Source organism: Drosophila innubila, assembly GCF_004354385.1.
Source record: "Drosophila innubila isolate TH190305 chromosome 3R unlocalized genomic scaffold, UK_Dinn_1.0 2_E_3R, whole genome shotgun sequence".
In the NCBI taxonomy this organism is placed as follows: domain Eukaryota; kingdom Metazoa; phylum Arthropoda; class Insecta; order Diptera; family Drosophilidae; genus Drosophila; species Drosophila innubila.
The window spans coordinates 6,035,106-6,054,631 of record NW_022995380.1 but is presented as its reverse complement, the minus strand read 5'-3'; the positions used below and the strand labels follow the sequence as shown (position 1 = coordinate 6,054,631).

Sequence of the window (19,526 nt, the reverse complement as noted above, 5' to 3'; positions counted from 1 at the left end):
AATATCTGGATAATTTACCAAAAAGTTAATCATTTATATTTTCAGCTTACCTTAAGCTTTATGTTCATGTTTATCTTTGAAAAGTGATTTTAGGACAGCTTATAATCTTCTTGTGGAACAGGTTAAAGCAACAATTTGCGAGTACCAGTAAATGTGTCTGTTAATTTGCAGAGATAAGAGGCAGAGAGAGAGAGACAGAGATAGGGGAGAGAGTGGATGGACTTAAAGTTCCTTGGGCTTCGTCATCGGTTTAATTAGGAACTGATTGCAGACACTGAGTGAGCAGCCTTTCACACATGTGGTGTTGTTGCATGCTGCAAGCTGCAGTCCCGTTCTATTCTGTTGTTGCATATCCGTTTCCGCAATGCCGAAATTTTCAGAGCCATGCAGCTTTGCTTTTCAAAACACTGACATTGTCTTTGTTTCGTGCCATAAAATTTTAGACGCATTTCGAAATGCACTGCATTCAGGACGAGTAAATGAATTTTGAACTAGCCCGGTTGCCGGTGCAGCTTTAATAAATCCTTGGACACATGACGCACTCCCCGCTGCCCTTGAATCGGACAAATGCTCTTGCTCATATGGAATCGGATGGGAAAGCAGGCAAATGTGTCCATTAGTGTGCACAGATTTTCCTGTCTTATCTGTCTGGTTGCCGTTGTTTGTGTGCGTCCATTAATAAGCATAGTCTACTTTGAGACGACGCCTGCAATCCTCAATTGCAATTGGGATATGGGTACTGAAACCACAACGATTTCGATGCTATTCCATTGCTCTAAGGGCAACAGCTCACACAGGGTGGTATAGTATAGGCACTGACTCCGACGTCTGTCAGATATTGTGCGTTCTGCGGTTGTGTAATGAGCACAAGCGCCAGAGAGAAGAGTGAACCAGACCACACCACACCACACCACACCAAACCAAATCAAACCAAAAAACCAGGCCCGAACTCTGTGCAATGGAAAGCTACTCGTAGTGAACTAATAAACCACCACAAAGTGAACAGACGTTACCCTATTGCACTATCCGGCAAAATGATTGTCCTTCTCAAATTAAAGCCTGTCATTGAACGGATAATTATCTGATTTCTATCTTCTGGTTTTACCATAAAGCATTGAGCTGTGTATTGATGCTGGGTTACCTTATATCGGACTCTTCTGAAAAGAGTTATTGAGAAAACTGAGTCTTAAGTGATGATTGACTACTGATAGCTAAAGTGTTCTACTTTATGTTGTACAGCGATTCAAGTTCATCAGCTTTTTCCACATTAGTCATGCTATTTAAAACTTTTACTAGTTAACGGTGCAGTGATTGCCCTGCTATTTTAATTCGTTTCACGAGCACACATACCCACACACACACACACACACACAAGCACACTCTTTTATACACACACAGAGAGACTAAGATAGCTTTACTTAAAAGTCAAAGTTGCTTGCAACAATATTATTTAAAAATATGAAAGAAAAAACACAAAATAACCATCGTCAACTTTTCTCAGAAGTCAAAAACTTTTCTGGCTGCCTCAAGTTTTATCATATTTTTGCGCCAGCAAATCTCAGCCAAAAAATTCACCGTCGCTCAGTTTCAGTTCAATTTGCATACGCACTCTGAGCATTATTTTTATTTACCTGATTCACCGTTGATTTATGATTTTATCGTGGCACAAAAAGAATATAAAGCGCCGAGCAAAAGGGAGATACCAGCTCCAAAAGAACCAAATTGAAATGCAAACGTGGCCAGTGAATGGTCCAACTAAGCAACTAAGAGTGGGGCAGAGGCAGGGGAAAGGTGGACTCGTTGGGGCGCTTCTACTTGTGTATGCCACAGTGTTTGCCATAATTCAAAGCTGAAGCTTTGTTGCTTACCAATTGCCATCGCGTCACGTGTTTTCATTTGGCTTCCACGCTTTATGCCAAGTGCTTGCTTCTCGTTGTCACGTTGCCGTTAAAGCAAATCGCTGGCAATATCATTGGCTCATAAATAAAGTCAGATGATGCTGTTGCTGTTGTCGATGAATCCTACGAGTCTCTCCATTGATTCAGTTAGTGTGCAAGAGTTCTAGGGTGCAACGAAGCTATCTAATTGTTTGCAAATAATGTTTACTCTGCGAAATGCAGGTCAAGGAATTGTGCTGCTAACTAATATGTGGGTTAATTAATAATAGTGTAGTTTAACGCAGCCTTAATATGCCAACAAGCATAGCTAAAAATGCTAATGGATGCTACGTTTATTGACAACATAGTTGAATCAAATTAAACAATTTTAAGTCTTAAGTAATGCTCATTAAATTAAAAGCATTAAATATTTATATCAACTACTGGAATTTCGTTTTATTCTCGCATTAATGGTACCTCATACGAATCCCAAATTTTTTCTTTTTGATGAATTAGAAGAATCAAAAATAAAAAAGCAAGGAATTAAAAATTTATTACACTAAAATAAAGATGGAAATAAAGTTATCAGAAACTAGAAATTTCAACTAAAAAAAATTCGGATATTGGAAAATTAAAAAAAGAAAAACATTCAGAGAACAAAAATTAGGAATTTCTCATTTCATAAAAATTTGGAGCAAAATGATCAAGATCTCAAATTAATTCAAGGCCCGAATAGAAACAATTAAAACGAGAAAAAAGCTTTACAGAGCGTCTCAAATTGTAAGACGAAGGAAAAGATAACTATATTATATTGGGGAAACCCATTATATATATTTGGAAACTCCATGATCTTGGCTATTTACTACTGGTACTTTTATTTGATTCATTTTGGAAGAATGCAAAATAATAAAACAGTGGTAGAAAAAAGTTCACAAGCCAATAAAAAATAATTTTTTTTTAAGATTAAAACGAACATGGTCTGTTAAGCTCTATTTAACCCATATATTTGCTGGAGAATTAATTATGAGTAGTTCTGTTTGTCTGACAGGCTGTCAGTCAACGCTGCCATCGGCTGCAATGACTCGAGAACGCTCTCCATGGTCCATATCCTGGCTGATGTCAGCCGTCATGTGGTAGTTTCATTAAAATATGCAAGCAATTTCGTGGGAAAAAAACACTCGAAATTATACAAAGTCGACTGTGACGATGACCCTCCCCGAAACGCCCTGTCCGGCCCTGAAACGCCTGGCATTCGTAGGCGCCCACGCACACACATGACTTTCAGGCGAATTTTTCATAATTTGCAACGTTTGGAACAGTGAAATATTTTGCAATATTTAACAGGCCAAAGCAAGAGCCGCAGTGGCTGCCACGTGGCAGCGCCAGTTGCTGCAGCTGTCAGGCCAGGTCAGGCCAGGGCAGGATCGAGGAATAAACAGACAACGACAGCCAGACAACGAACACATTGAGAGCGCATTTATTTGTCACTTATCACACGAGGAAACCTCTGGTGCTGCTGCTGCAGCCGCTGGCCGGAGGGCAGCTTTATAATTTGCATGTGCTGGCAACCCAGATGGCAACCCCGAAGCCGTTAAAGAATGCAGCTTGATTGTCTGCGACACACACACACACAGATGTAAACAAATATGCGGTTTTGGCGGAACGACAAAAATAACAACGAACAACGACAACGATAACGGCAAGGACAACTTTTATTAATTACCTGAATGCGGCTGTTGTCCGTCATACAAGGCGTATGAGTTATATGCGCAAGACACTTGTGTCCACCGATGTTTTCATTTAATTTCATGTTTCACTTTTCAAGCAATTAACGCATAAAACTCTTTTATCTCTTCGCTGAAATTGGCCAAGATGACCAAAGGCAACTGCTTTTAAAAAAGCAACCAAAGGCAAATAATTTAAAGAGAAGTGCAATTACCAGTTGGATGAAGTTGCCAATTTTAGGTTGGAGTAGAGTTTTTGGCATTTTGTTTCAAATAAATGAAGTGAAAATGTTTTTAGCAAACAAATTTATGAGGCGTGCTATGCTCAAATTATGATAAAAGATTGACGTGCACGTAAGTGTGAGTATTGCTGTGTGAGTGTGTGTGTGTGTGTGTGTGTGTGTGTGTGTGTGGGTAATGTAAATATGCGCAATTTCGTGTTTTGGCAGTTGAATAAAACGAAGCGCCGATCCAAAAGTGGCGCGTACTCAAATGTAAAATATTTGTTTGCGGTTGGCGACGCGGCAGGGGCAATAGCTGTGCCCCCCTCTCTCACTCTCTTCCGCTCTCCCCGTTACCCCTTGAATGACTTTGCTTGCGTGCAAACATCAATCACAGCGCCAGGGCCCTCGGCATGGTCAGGGACGGGGAAACAGTCAGTTTATACAAAGCATGAAATAAGTATGTACATTCCAACAATTTTGAAATTCAAAAGATGCGCATGCCTACGTTCAATGTGTCAATATGTGAGTGTGTCTGTCTGTGTGTACAATCATAACTGCAGCACTGTGAAAAAATAAATATGGCGCCAAGTCGTGAATACACACACACACACTGAGCCACAGTCACATCCCATACACATACTCGTACCACGCTAATTTCCGTCACGTTGAGCACACAAAGGAGCGGCAGGACACGTGAGGCAGGCATCGCCAACCAAAAATGAACTTGTAAGTACGCCTGTGTGCGTGTATAAAACTCTACTTTGAAGCATAAAACTTGCCACATTGCAAGTCGGCAGCAGCAGCAGCAGCAGCAAATGTCAGTGAGGCGTAAAAGGCAACAACGGCTTCGAATGTTTCTCAAATTTTGTTGCATGCTCTGCCTGTTCTGTGGCCTCAAGACAGCTTTGCCTCAGAACAATTTTTTTCTTTTATAAGAATACAATTTTCAGTAAAAACTCAAGAAAAGTTGCACTAATATTACGCAACTATTGCTATTTGATATTTCCATGAGTTCTACGTTTTTCAAAAAATAATAATAATTTATTTTTAAATAGAGATAATGGATTGAAAACTTTATAAGCTTAGCATTAATTTTAAAAATCTATAACGAATTTAATTCTGGTCTTATATATCTTATATCTAATAACTTTTCGTCATAATAACATTTCAATACAAAGCGAGAGACATGATTGCTTTTAATCAGAGTCAGCCCATAATTATAAATATACTTACGAATATTCAATAATCTATTGTTCATCAGCTGGCATTAAATTGTTTGAATATTTCCTCTAACTTAATATTATATGTATATCTATTCACTTTTGAAATAATAAGCAAATATCGATTGGCTAATTGAAAATTTGATATTTAATGACGTTTGGCTAAAATAACTATAAGATATATGCATACAAGAAATATCAGTTATTGTTTTGGGACACATATCAAGGCACATTTACTGTCTTTAGACTGAATTGAATTTCGAATTTCAATTAGGGCATGAAAACCGTAAGATAAATGAAGTTAGGCGACCACAAATAGAATTCAACACAAATTTTCTGAAATCATTGCTCAAAGCAGCCACAGAGGCCGCCTGTGCGAGGTATGTAAAACAATAAGTGGGAGGCAGTGTAGCGAGGGGTTAGGCGGAAGATGAGGCGTAGTTGATGAAGCGTATGAAGGGTGAGGGTAAGTTCCAGTGACTTTTAGCCGCGATTTTCAACTTAATTAATTAAAAGCAAATTAAAAGTTTTAATCTATGCGCTGCAAATTGTTGCTACAAAAGGATTTTCAGTTAGCCCAAAACAAAAGCAGTCAGGAAAGGGAATTGAAAGTGGAAAATGTGGCTACAACATTCTATGGCATGAAGCTGGCTTAGCTGATGAACAAAAATAATAAACTGTGGCGAAACATTGAAATCTGTGTTGCCGTTGTTGTTGATGTTAATGCTGCTGGCGTTGCCTGATGTGAAAACAATCTTGACGATGCCCTCAGCCACAGCAAAAGCAACAACATCAACTTTAATAACAACAACAAGAAGAACAACAGCAATTTGTCGAAGAGTGTTAAAAGGGTTGGTTTTTGGCTGGGCTGAGCTGCTCAGTTTTATAAGCTCGTGTAAGCAGATTTTATCTTAATTCAATGCAAAATTAACAACAATTTTCAAAGCCAAACAGCGGCTGACACAATAAGCAAAGTCAATTTGTTAGAAGCAGAGATGATTGTCATTGTGATGGGGATAGCTTCTTCACCGTGGCAACCGAAGCAGACAATATTTGTAATTTTTGGGGGCAATTTGAGATTAAAGACATTTGCTACAAACTTTTCTACACGTATACAACTTTGCTCTTAGTAAGATTAATAAATGGCTGAATATGCTCAGCAACATGTACTTTAAAGTCAACATCTCAATGAATTTAATGTTAAGACATGCTTTGTTTTTATTGATTTGTTAGTCAAGGAAACTCTTTCTATATGACCAAATGGTCTCAATATCCGTATTGATCTCCTACATTAAATCACAACGAGAACCAAATGCACGTAGAACCATCATCACATCTTGGAGCCAATCCTTGTTCCTGCCCTGCTTAACATCAGTTCCGGAATTTATGGTTCGCTGTCATCGCTTTCGCTATTTGCTGCATTCATCACGTGGCCGTCAGTTGCATGTCCAAGGCATCGTGGTGGGTGTCATAAAGCACGCTCATCAACAGTTTCGGCGCATCCTGACAGCTAACGGGCTGTAAAGCGTTTATGGTATGGATACTTTTCCTCTGCCTCTGCCTCTGACTTTTCCTTTGCTCTTGCTGTTGCCGTTGCATCTGAAGTGGCAGCTCATGGAACGCCTGGAATTATGCAACGAATATTTTTAGAAATTGTCTCTTTTACTAATTGAAAGGCTTACTATAGAACTTTAAATTTATAGGCTGTCTTGACTCTGTTGTGGGCGTGGCCATCGTCTTGTTTTGCATTTACAAATTGAAAATATGTTGGCCAAGAGTTGACGTTTCTCCCGCCGCCTGCCAAGTAACGTCGACGACAATGGCGCCGCATTTAGTTGCAACATTTTATTGGTGACTTTTTGGCAAAGTTTTGCTATTCGTTGTTGTTGTTGTTGCTCTGCTGTACTGTCAGTGGCTGCTGCACTCGTAAATGTCATGCCATGCATTTGCATTTCAATTTCCATTACAATTTACAATTTGGAACGCCATCGTAACGACTGCCGCCCACCTAAAATGCCACGCCCCCAAACCAAGTTGCTGTTTGGCCGCGATTAGCGCGCTATAAATCTACAAATGTTGGTGCATTTTAACAATGTTTTTAGGTTCGCATGCCAGCCAATATTCTCCATTGTTCTGACTCCTATTCCCCTAGTCTTGCTATTGTTGTTGTTGCTTGTGTTGTTAAATGCATGCAACGACCATAAACCAAATCATTCAACGCAGCCACGCCCCATTGAGAGTCGTAAAACAAACATAAACATTCCTAGTCCCAGATCAAAATACTCCAAAATATGCAACTCATTTTGCATTATTTGTTGCCCGATACGCATTTAATTATAAGCGCAACATTTTTGAATTCATCGTGGGATTGATATAACGATTTGTGTATCCATTCCCCCTAATCCTTAGGGACATTTTAATCAATAATAACACAGCATTTAAAGCAACAACCCCACAGCTCAAATGCTTGCATTTAATTGGTCAGATTAGAGTTTATTTACGCTAAATCGCTTGATTCAAAATATATATTTAAGAATTTTCACAGATAGTTCACTCTTTCTATTGAGTATCCTTTAAAGTCATCAAAGCTTCTCGCTTAAACAGAAAACAAAAAGGGTGGTTGAATTTAAAGGGTCAAGCAAGTTTTTGTTATCAAGGATTTTTCACTCGTTTGTTTAGTCCTTGCTGAAGAGCCTATTGCGTTAGTCGCCTGTCAGCGACGACCCAGGATAAGACTTTTCCGCTGTGTCAGCATAGTTCACAGACTTCACAGTGTGACTTCACGTTTAGAGCTGAAGTTGTGGATGGTGGAGAATTCTTGTGGCACTTGTTCTTTAATCCCTGTGTGTGGCAACAACACGCGGCAACATTTTGTCTTTTCATTTCATTTCACGTTACGCATACGCCACATGTTCGTTCAGTGTGTGTGTGTGTATTTTTGCCCTGTAAAATATGCGTACGTGGAAAACTTTAAGCAGCGCAATGAGAATGACTGCACAATTATGGGGTACTTGGAGGAGGGGGGAAATGGATAGTGGGGAACTGGCTGCCACTTGGCTGCAACCAATGGATCGTAAATATAAGGTTCAGGTATGCGATAGGGGTTGTTACTGCTCCTGCAGTGTCTATAACTGATGGGTGTGCACCCTGTGCCTGAGCTGCACTCTATGCGGCTGCTGAATCTGGAGCAGCCGCAGCAGCGGGAACGGCAGTGGCAGCTAATTAAGACAAACTAACATGCTGTGCGTGTGTGCGTGTGTGTGTGTGTGGCTCTGGTCTGATCTGGTTTGCTCTGGAGTCTTCGACGCCAACTGCCAGTGTCCTTGGGCGCTGTGGGAGGCAAAGCTGCTCAAGGGCGACCTTATGCCCCTTCCCTTTGTCTCTCTCAATATATGCGGGTGTGTGGGTGTGTGAGTGCTGTGTGTGAGTGTTTTGATATATGGCTTTGTTACAATCACAATGTGTTTACACGGAGCGCAACAGCAAGAGCCGTGTATGAGACCCGTGCGCCAAGTGCACTTAATTTGTTTGCTTAATTTACAAAACATGAGACAACGATGGCTTTGGAGGTGGCACAGGAGGTACCACAGGAGATGGCAAATACTGCTCTGTTCCCGTTTCAGTTCAGTTTCTAAAGAGAGAGACAGCATGGTGCTCCTTCGTGTTAAGACTGTTTCCTGCATGTTTATTTAGCACTCGCCGCCTGCGTCAGCAGATGCCACTGCATGTTGAAGCAAGTGTTGGCCATGCCAACAAGGCCATCTCTACCTTTTGGGAGGGTTATAGCCATACAGCTGTGTGTGTGCCTATGCCCAGCTTATTGCCAAAATTATACCATGTGCATATATGGTTATAATATCCACTTTTGTTACTGTATGCTAATTGAGCGACTCGGTAAGTTCAAGTGGATTGTGGTTGCCTCTACATTGGCTCCATAAGTGAGCCTATTGTCGATCCAATCATACCCAAGTTACTTAAATCGAGTGCAATTTACCAGCAGCTCTCACCTTGATTACTTTGAAATAAAACACATTTTAACCATTTTATTTTATTTTATTTTATTTGTTTATTTCATCTTATAATTTTGCCATTATTGTTTATAATTTTGAGCTAAGTTCCTTACGCATTGTCGTGTTTTTGTTTCATTTATGGCGTGCTTTTGATTTTCTGAAATCTTTTGGCTTTTCTTACGTCTCAATAATTATTCATATTTTTTTTTTTCATTTATTAATATATATTTTTGTTTCAATTTGCCTTTCCTTCTCAATGCTTCTGTTTTCGTTTACGTTTAGGTTTTAATATTTGTTTTGTTTTGTTTCTTTTCCTGTAGTTAAGTTTGATTTTACATTTTTCTATTAGGTTTGTATTTTTTTGTATTAATATGGCTTTGCAAGATTCCGCATTTATTTGTGTAATTTAATTTCTTGTTTTGATTTACAACTGGTTTAGCTTGCTTTTGATTCGATTCTTCGTATGTATCTAATTTGTAAGTACATAAATCTATTGGAGGTTTACGCTCAGATCAAAGTTTAAAACTATAGAATACTGAGAAGGTTTTCTTAACTCGTAATAACAAGAACTGTTAAAGAAGCTCTCACTGCGCATAAACCTCTATAATTAATCCTATTTATAGTTTATCCTCCCTTTTAATTATCTTGCTTTAATGCTCGTATTATTATTCAACTAACATTTACTCACTAAATTCATTAGCTTCGACAGTTATTTTAAACATGCTTTTGTTGTTTTGTTTTTTTTTTTTGCTTAATCGTAATTTATCTTTAGTCTAAAACAGAGTTGTCTTATGCAGCTAACAAATGGATTTCACAATTTCACAACAAACAAAAAAAGGCTGAAATACCGCAACAAAACCGCAACGCGAATGGCTTCAATTCAATTAAAATAACTTTACTCACATCAAATTATTCATTACATTTTTTTCAATGGGTGTTACGAGTGTATCATAAGTGGACTCTCTCTCATTCCAACATTAATTAATTGTTGTTTAATTTATTAAACGTGCCATATAATATTGCACGGAATTATTGTTGTTGTTGCCTTCGTCTTGTTTATGTATTTAGGGTTTGTTTTGATTTCGTTTTTTGTTTGATTTTTTTTTTTACAATTATTATTTACATAGCTTATAATTCTAGGCTGCGGTCGTTGGAGGGTAGGGTGTACTTAGTGTATAATTATTTTTATGACTTACGGTAATTAATTGTTTTTATGTAAATTAGTTTTGCAATTTTTTTTCATCTTGCAAGTGCATAAGTTTGTTTATTTTAGTTTATTGATTTTCTCATTTTATGTTTGGGTTTTATTATTATTTTTATGTTTTCCTTGCGGATTTTGACATCACACCACGTCCACAACGTCTGTAACTACGCTCTGAGTATTTTTTAGTATTTATTTAAACATATTTTTTTTTATAGGGTTCTGAGCGCAATTATTTTAACCGCCGGGCTTTGTGAAATCATTTTATGTTTCCCCGTTGTTTGTAATTTGTAATAGCTTATTTAAAATAATTTTAATTTTTTATAAATTTTAATCATAATCTGAACTTTTTTTCTGTATGTGGCGACAAATATATTAATTGGAAAAACCCGACCATGGCCTCCTTGTTTGTTAAGCGCACAACAACAACAACTGAAATGAAAGGGGTTACCCACAAGGACATGCTGCTACGCTGCTGCGTTCACAACGTTTTGAAAACATTTCTTTTTTGTTTTTAATTTTTATTTGTAGTTTTTTTGTGTTTGTTTGTTTGTTTTGTTTCGCAATTTGCTTTTTTATAATTTTGCTTGCCGCACATTTGTTCGTTATTTGCATTTGTTATTTTTTAATTACACTTTTCGGGCTGTTCGCTCCGAGCTGGTAGCTGCTGTTCGTTGTTATCCCGGTATTGACCGTGACAATGGCTGTGGATGTGGATCTGAATGGCTGAGTGGCTGCTTGCCCCAACAACTCGATTATTTACTTATGTGACACGTCCAGTGTGTCCTGGTCACAGCTGAGCCGCTGCCAGAGTTGCCACCGCCAGTGTGAGCACTCCGACTGCACTGCAACTGCACTGGGCGGCGCCAGTAAGTGCTGAATTGTCCGGATCGCCATTGGCATATCGCTTGGAGCCCTCAAGTCCCAGCAGATTGGGTGAAATTGTTGTAGGCGGCGCAGTGCTGAGTCCGATGCGCTGTTGCACGTTCTTGTGGAAGACATGCAGTATGGAGACCTCGCAGAGTAGCAATATACTGGTCTGATACTTGGGCATGGCCTGGAAGAAGCCCTGCAGCACCTGACTATGCGGATAGATCTCCAGCGATGAGAATGTTGTCGATCCCTCGAATGCGTCCTGGCTAATGCGTTGCAGTGGCGTTTTGTATACCTGTGATGGCATTTATGAGCACCTGGTAATCGGCAATCTTATACTGTTACCTACCTTGCGTCCGTTGATGTACCATGTTATGTTCGCCGGCGGATACGATGGCCCCACTGTGCACACTGCCTTGAAATTGTCATTCACACCAATCACCTTCTTGTCCACCTGCATTGCCGGGTCGTCCTTGGGCAGCTCAATAACTTGCATGTGCGACGACCGAATATCCGTATGGAACAATGGCGCATCCTCCGATACCTCACACTGATAGCTGCCCGTCAGATCCCTCGTGACTCCCTTCAGGGTGACCGACGTGGCATCCGAGTTCGTTAGCTGCAAATGGAAACCAAAGAAATGCCTTCAATTAAAATGTGAAACTCATACCAAATACACATATTTGAAGCTGTTGATTAAAATTATATAAAAATGCACATCAGAGTGCAAGGAAAAAAAGAAGCTGAAGTATCCTAAAGTTAGCCATTTTGTTAAGTTATACTCTTTGCCATTTATCAGCTTGACTTTCGTATGGATAAGTACATAAAAAGGAAAAATGCATATGGATTTTATTTATCAGTAAGTGTATTTGTTGATAACTTTCTTTTAAATATTTACTTAAATGCTAGAGCATTTTGTGAAATTATTTTTCATAGGGCATACCGTATTCGTGGTGCTCTACTGATATGTTAAACCTAAATTTCATTTTGGTAGTGGCGGTTTTGCAATTGTGCTGATAATTGGCAGCAAACGTTGGGCCACTCGAGTCAAGCTCGAGCGCAGTCTGCTACTCAAAATCCACTTGAATAGCAAGCAACGAAGAAGGAGGAGTAGAAAGAGGAGGAGTAGGAAGAGAAGTGGCAGCGGCAGCATCATTCGCGATTAACATGTGTGTTGTTTCGCTGTGTTGCGGATCTGAGGGCCTTGCATTTAAGTGCAGACAACCCTTTTACGCTTTGCATATGCCGCCCAATGCAGCAGATGCTTTGTTCATTTGCATCCATACTAATCCCTCTGTGTTGTTGGCTTGCTCTGTTATTGGCGCTGCCAGTTGCCAGTTGCCAGTTGCTGGTTGCTGGTTGCCAATGCCAATTGCCAGTTGCCAGTTACCAGGTTTAGGAGGCAAGCGAGCTTTCCATTGTGTTGTGCCCCGGGCGCCCAACTGCTTTTTACGATTGTTTCAACACTTTAGCGAAATGCTTTCCTGGCTTTCTATTTAGTTGCCGTTGCTCATGGCCAGGCCATGTGCTTTGTTGTTTTGCTCCATTTTTCTGTTGTTCCCCACTGTTGTGTTAGTTCATTCGTAGATAATACTGTCGATAAGGGCGCCACAGTACCTCCATCTTCATCTCCACCTCCACCTCGACTGGCTCTGCAATTGAAAGAGCCACAGCTGATTTGGCGCTCGCGGCTCCTATTTGGCATATTGGGATTGGCTCTTGGGTTCGGGCTATCGGCTCTGTATTCTGGGCTTTGGGTTTCAGGTCCTGGGCTCTCCCTTGCGGGCTGTGGCTTTAGTGGCTTTTGGATTTGTCGGCGTTGATCTCGTTACGCAATCGTAAAATGAAAACAAATGTGAAGCATATTGATAACATTCCCTCTATGACTGTATGTGTTGGTGCGTGTTTGTGTGTGTGTGTGTGTGTGCGGTCTGTGAATGTGTGAGTATTTGTTCGCCACAATGTATGCGATATGCCACAGAATGCAGCTTAGTATTGCTGCAGTTGAGCACAAGTTATGAGTGCAACAAATTCGTTGAATTCCAACCACGCCAGTGCCAGAGCGAAAGAGAGACTTTTGGGGTGACTGGATGAACAGTGATTGCATCTAACGTAGACAGGATTATCCTTGCTGATAAGATAAAAGTTCTTGGGGAATGTATTTCGCACGAGCTTATCGAAAGTGTATTTGTTTCATTTATATTGTTGGGAGCTCGATTAAATTGAGTTAACAATAATTAAATAAATTAGTTTAATATTTCCACCGAAATTTATGTTAGTCTGTTTTCATATTTAGTCTAAATATATACCAGAAAATATTAATTAATTTGATTGTTAGCGCATTAACAACTGTTTGTACACTCAACTCACTTATAGAATTTAATGTCGTTAATTATGAGATCAAACACACTTCTATAAATATGTGTGTGTTTGAATACAGCTAAATTAATATAAATAATATCGCTTGCGTTTTATTTTATTTATTTAGCTGTTTGTTGTTTGCCATAGCTTGTCAGGATGAATCCTTTCTCTCTCCCTTAGTCAATGTCTGTCTGCCTGTTGTTGTCATATTTATTTAATTGCATGTGACTTTGTTGTTCCGTGCTCCGTGGCTGGCGGAAGCGGAAGTGGCAGCGCCAGGAAGCGCGCCAAACAAACGCAAATGTCTGCCATTTTGAGGAATTATATGGCCGGTCGAATCACAGTCACACACACACACACACACACATTTTAGTTACTCATATGAAAATGTTGCCGTAGGCAACAACAACAACAACAACAGCAACAACGTCAACAGCAATATCTAACTACATAATCCCAACTCGTCTCAACTCGACTCAAGTTGCTTTTGTCGTGAAAAGTTTTTGTCGTTTCGCTTTTTTCCTGTTTTCATTTATTTGTTGGCTTTTAATTTCTATTTATATTTTATATTGCTTTAGTTGCCGCAGCTGCAACAATGTGGCATAAAAAATTATGCTACTAAAGTGAAATTTTGCATGACAAGCCCACACACACACACACACACACACACATACACACATGTGTGTGTAAGTAAGTGCGAGCGTAAAGTATTGTTTCAATAATTCTGGCTTTATGAAATAATAACTTTACTGCAAAACCGCTTCGCCGGCTGAGCAGCTAGCGTCGAGTTGTAAGAATACAATGAATTTTATAGCTCTGCCCCCCTCTACCCGTACACTCCTCTACTGTCTTATTTCCAACTGCAGTCGTTCGCTTCTTGTTGTTGTTGCTGTTGTTGTTGCTGGCTCCTCGCTGAGTTTCCGCTGTTTGTTGTGTAGCAATTTTAATTTTGCCAACGCTGTCGCATGCTACAAACATATACACATATGTATATATTTTACATATATAATTGTGACTGCTTGGGTGTATGTGTGTACGTGTATGTGTGTGTGTGTGTGTGTGTGTGTAGCTCAGCTGCAGCCTCGTTTGCATGCAACACTTTATGAATTATTGCTGTATCAACTCAAGTCGCGGTAGCCAGCCAGCCACATACTCTATCCACACACACTCACACACACACACATATATCTGCACACATGCACATGGGCACGTATTATGTCATTCCGAATTTCCGTTGCCTCGAGCTTTGTTGGAACTAACAACACTCGCGTTGGCGTCTCGTTCTCGTTCCCGCTTTCATTCCCTTCAACATTCAAAGTTCCCATTCTTCTACCCCCGTTCCCTGTTCCCCGTTCCCGTTTCCCTTTCCTAGCTACCCGCTGGCATTTCACAACTTCGACTGCCTAACGCGCTCTGAGCGCAGAGTACGCAGAGTGAATGGCAAAAACCGACCACAAATTTAGTGAATGAGATGTTTCCGGTGCGGTTGTTGTTCTTTTAGTTGTTGTTGCTGTTGTTGTTGTTGTTGTTGCTGTTGCTGTTGCAGTTGTTGATAATGTTGTTGTTAGCCATTGGCATTTGTTGTTGCCGCCGCTGTGAACAATTTTTGGTGTTTGGAAAATGCATGGCTTTTTATTGTGCTCATTGTTGGCGATGGCGGCACACGCCATGTGAATGCCATCCTCGTACCTCATGCCAGAGAATTGTGGATAAGGATAGATGGACGGAGCGTTAGCTAGTTACGGGTTGATTGTTGTGTGTGTACTCGTAGTACGCTCTGTGCTCTGCTCTCGAATGCATTTCGTATTTCGTATTTCGTTTTATTATTTATTATGTTTATTTGCTGCCATTTGTCAAAAATATATTTTCCAAGGCCGCCAGACAGCAGCAGCGGCCACAACAACAAATATAACTGCTACATGAAGTATGTGGCATGCAACTACGAGCAGTATTTCTCTGGATATCTGGATAATAGCAATTGCACTCGACAGTCCACAGTCGACAGTTGGCAAATACATACATACACCAGATAGTAGTATAATTTAATGAAGAGCACTTCAGACTGGCAATAAGACCAACGAAATGCCAACGAAATCATAAAATATGGTAAGCTATAGTTGTCTACAAATTTAAATGAATAGTTTATTAAACTAATGGATTTCCTTGAATGCAAATACTAGTTATATCTATATCTTTTTATTAAACTACAGCTACATTAATGCAAATTGTTGAATTATTGGTTGGTTATTATTTGAATCAGTTTAGTTAACAAAGATGCTTTTTCACATAAAAGGCTTCAAATTAATTTACATTTTTGTATAATCTGCTGAAGGAGGAAGTATCACTAAAATGTATCACATCCCATCCAGTGCTCAATTAAACTTTCGCGACTTACAAGGCCAACGAAGCCAAAGCAGCCTTACCGCCCAGTGTGCATCTAATTAACAACAGCCAAAGCTGTGGTTCTGCCCAGAGATGGCAGGAGGAGGAGCAGGAGCAGAAGCAGGAGCAGGGTCAGCCTGGCGCTCGCAGGGACCAAAGTTTTTGGCCACTTCTGTTGCCGGCTTCATCTCTTCCTGCAAGCGGCGAGTGCATTAATTTTAAGCGCACATTGCTCTGCATAAATGTGAGGTGGAGGCGTGTCGGGTTATTAACAATGTTAAAAGCAAATGCCAGCAACAACAACAACAATGCCAGGACACTACAGCAGAGGACACTTGGTGTGTGACTGCCGCCGCCATTACCGCAAACTTAATGCGGAATAATTCCTTCCGTGTTGACAGTGTGCAAAAACTTTTCGGGGCACAAATTTCTGGGCAGGCAAACGACAAGGACAAGAGCAGCAGGATGAGACTCAGGCCGTTCGTTGGTATTTTTTTATTTTTTATTGTTGCAGACAATGAATAAGCCGCAAAACTTTTGAGCACTTGGCATATCCTATTCCTGTAACTGTCCTAGCTTCATTCCCCCTCTCCCCCCTGCCCACGACCAGCATTCATATCCCTGCTGCCGAGCCTGTCCTCGCTCAGCGGGCGGCACTGGTAATTGTGTGTTTTAATTGAAGATTGCCAACGTGGCTGCCGTTGGATCTAAATTAAAAATTTAATTACATTTAACATGATGATTATTATTTTCGTATTATAGCGACAGCCCTGTAATGCCTCTCGCTGTTGTAGCAATTGACATGTGACATGCACAGGGTAAATGATCGTGGTAAGGGGTTGTGGAAGTGGAAGGGGTATAACTTTTGAAGTTTGTTGACGCGTCGCGGGGGCTGCAATCGCGCACCTCCTTGTTTCGTGTCTTCATGCCTTAATATGCATACATTTACATTCCAATAACGCTCAAGTGGACGACAGGAGTGCACTTGGACGGTCGGCCGGTCGTGCCACGCCCCCGCCTCCGCCCCCGCCCTCAAGTACATTGCATGTCAGCCACAGAGCAGCGGCAGAAGCAGCTGCCATTCAAGTGTTGCCCCGAGAGCGAGTACGAGTGCGAGTATGAATGCCCGCCCGCCTCTTTATGTGACCCACCTACACACATATATACATATACAAATCGTACATACATACATGTGTATAGTCATAATGGCGGCCACGGCCTGAACTTTTCTCATTAGGCGTGTTTAGCTGCTTGAAATGATTTAGGAAAAGTAAAACAAGTCAAGTTATAATGTTTTAATCTCAATTACGGCACTTGCCACAATTTCGCCCACATTACACTACGCTCTCTAGTCTCTTGGCCTGTAGTCTGTAGTATGTAGTATGTAGTCTGTAGTCTGTTGGCTTGCTCTTTGACTTCTTTGTACTGTGCCACATATATTTGCACTATTTGCCTTGGCATAACTTAAAAATTCCATTTCAATTTGCATTTGTGGTCTGACTGGCCTTTGAATGCTGCCTTCGTTAGCAGTGGCAACAGCAGCAGCTATCAATGTAAATTAGAAAACGTGCTGCTTCATTTCGATTCGTTGCCTTGGAGCGTGCTTTGCAATTTTCTTCTTTTTTTTTCTTTCTTATTTATCAAAAGCTGAGTTTCCTTTGCCTTTCAATATGACCGGCATTTGCTGTTGCAACTGCGAATAACCTTCAAACTTAATTGCATAGTGCACGGTGGCTAAATCATTTGCATTAACCAATGCAATGGCTCCACACTTGCCTCAGCCCCTTTCACCACCTCTACCTCAGATCTCCGTGTGCTTTTCACCTTTTGCGGTTCATAGTTCATTGCATCTCAAGTAGTTCGCTTCAGTTTCAACAGCAGAATATATTTGAAATGAGAGAGAGGGAGACTATGCGGAGAAGCGAATTTGCTTAAATTATAATTTAGTATTTCCACTTCTGCCGTTAGCTCCCATAAGTAGGCAACACAATTTTCGCCTTGACTCCAATGCAAATGGAAGCTTTCTGAATCTGAATAGTTTCCAATTCGTTGACTATATGAGCCACGATATAAAAATCGACTCAATATACAGCTTGAAATACTTGTCTATATATATATAATTAACAGGCACTAGCAATTTGTTACGCCCACAGCTTCCCACTATCACTCCTACTTTATCCCCCCGTTACTGCCTCCCTTTGCTTCCGCGTAACTGTAATCGAAATATTTAATTAGTGCGAAAATGCTTTTGAATGCCAATTAGTGGCAAATTAACATTTGAGCAGAGCTTCTCGTGTTCGTCAATTCGCTAGGGTTTCTCTCTTGTTAATTCTCTTTCTTTTTCTTTATCGTTTTTTTAGCTACCGCATAAAGTGCAAATTAAAGACACAATCAGAGCAAATTAATCAAGTCCGATTGCTACTCTCGTTGATTGATGTGACCAGTTTCCCTTTGTCGATGCAAAGCAGACAAAGAGAATGAGAGATAGAGAGATAGAGAGGGAATGTAACTGTAACTGAAGCAGGGCAAAAATATGGTGGCCTCATGGCAAATAATTTTTAAAGGCGTGCGCGTTGCCTTGTTTTGTTCTGTACAAAACAAACATTGCTCCATCATTCGCCAATGGCCCCTCTTTATGCCATTATTTATTATTATTTAAGATCGCCCTCTTGCGAGTCTGAAAAATGCTGCTCGGAGTGTTGGTAAATGAGTTTGGAAATTTTATGTGCGGACGAATGAGTTTTCAATTTATATTTCGTGTACAACCAAAAAAACGTTCTTGGCAAATTCAATTTTATTTATTTATGATTATACGACAAGCGATTTTTTTCCGCGCCTGCAGCGTTTGATAGGGTGTTCTGAGGTATGCATATTCTTTTAGCGATATGGCAATGTTGAAGAAATAAATAATTTATTGACATTAATACAATATTTTCGATTCAAAGAATAATATAAATAATCAAAGTAATTGAAATAAAAATTATATTTTTATTTAAAATGGGAAAAATCAACCCACAACTTCACATTCGAATAAAATACAAAACAAATATGTTAAGCAACGTTTTAGTAAATGTAAGAAGACTCGAGAACTAAAGGCGAATTTACTTCGAGTATTAGGGACATACCTATGACATTTTTTAAATTCTTTCATCAACATTCTATAGCCTCTGCTGGCAATTTAGAAATCTTTTTGGGGTCGAGAAGTATTTTGAATGCTGTCCGAAAAATGTTGTCGCTCTGCGCATCGCACACTCAACTACAAATTTATTGCATACTTTGCGGCTGTTGTTTTTATTAATGAGCGCTCCACGAAGGACGACAGTTCTTTTCACTGAGCTATCCCGACTTTGTGATACCTAGTTATAAGTCTTATAATGTCGATGTCCATTTCTTTTGTTTGCTATGTAGACTATCATTATTTCTTGTACTTTTGTTGTCATCTGTTACAATGTGTTGCTAGAATTTAATATACCTCACTATGTTACTACTGACTACAGAGTATTAATGCAAACATGAATGCACAATGTATTCAGCGAGAGGTGGCGTTCTTTCAGTTGCTTCCCAGCCGCGCCATAAACTATTTTGCACATTGCGCAATATTTCAGTTAGTTGTAGTCGCACTTTTCAAATTGTGCAGCACAACACTCACACAGA

The 19,526-nt window shown here is 40.0% G+C and overlaps 1 protein-coding gene across 1 annotated transcript in view; it reads right to left on the bottom strand.

Moving 5' to 3' along the window:
* Window positions 1–10,896: 10,896 nt before the first annotated feature.
* The window catches only part of LOC117790936, a 30,218-nt gene continuing 21,588 nt past the window's right edge, over window positions 10,897–19,526 (bottom strand). Inside the window, exons 5-6 of the mRNA XM_034630551.1 lie at window positions 11,479–11,748; window positions 10,897–11,424 (exon numbers count right to left, since the gene is read on the bottom strand). Coding sequence (XP_034486442.1) covers window positions 11,047–11,424; window positions 11,479–11,748 — 648 coding nt within the window. The 3' untranslated portion in view covers window positions 10,897–11,046. The remainder of the gene's footprint in view (window positions 11,425–11,478; window positions 11,749–19,526) is intronic.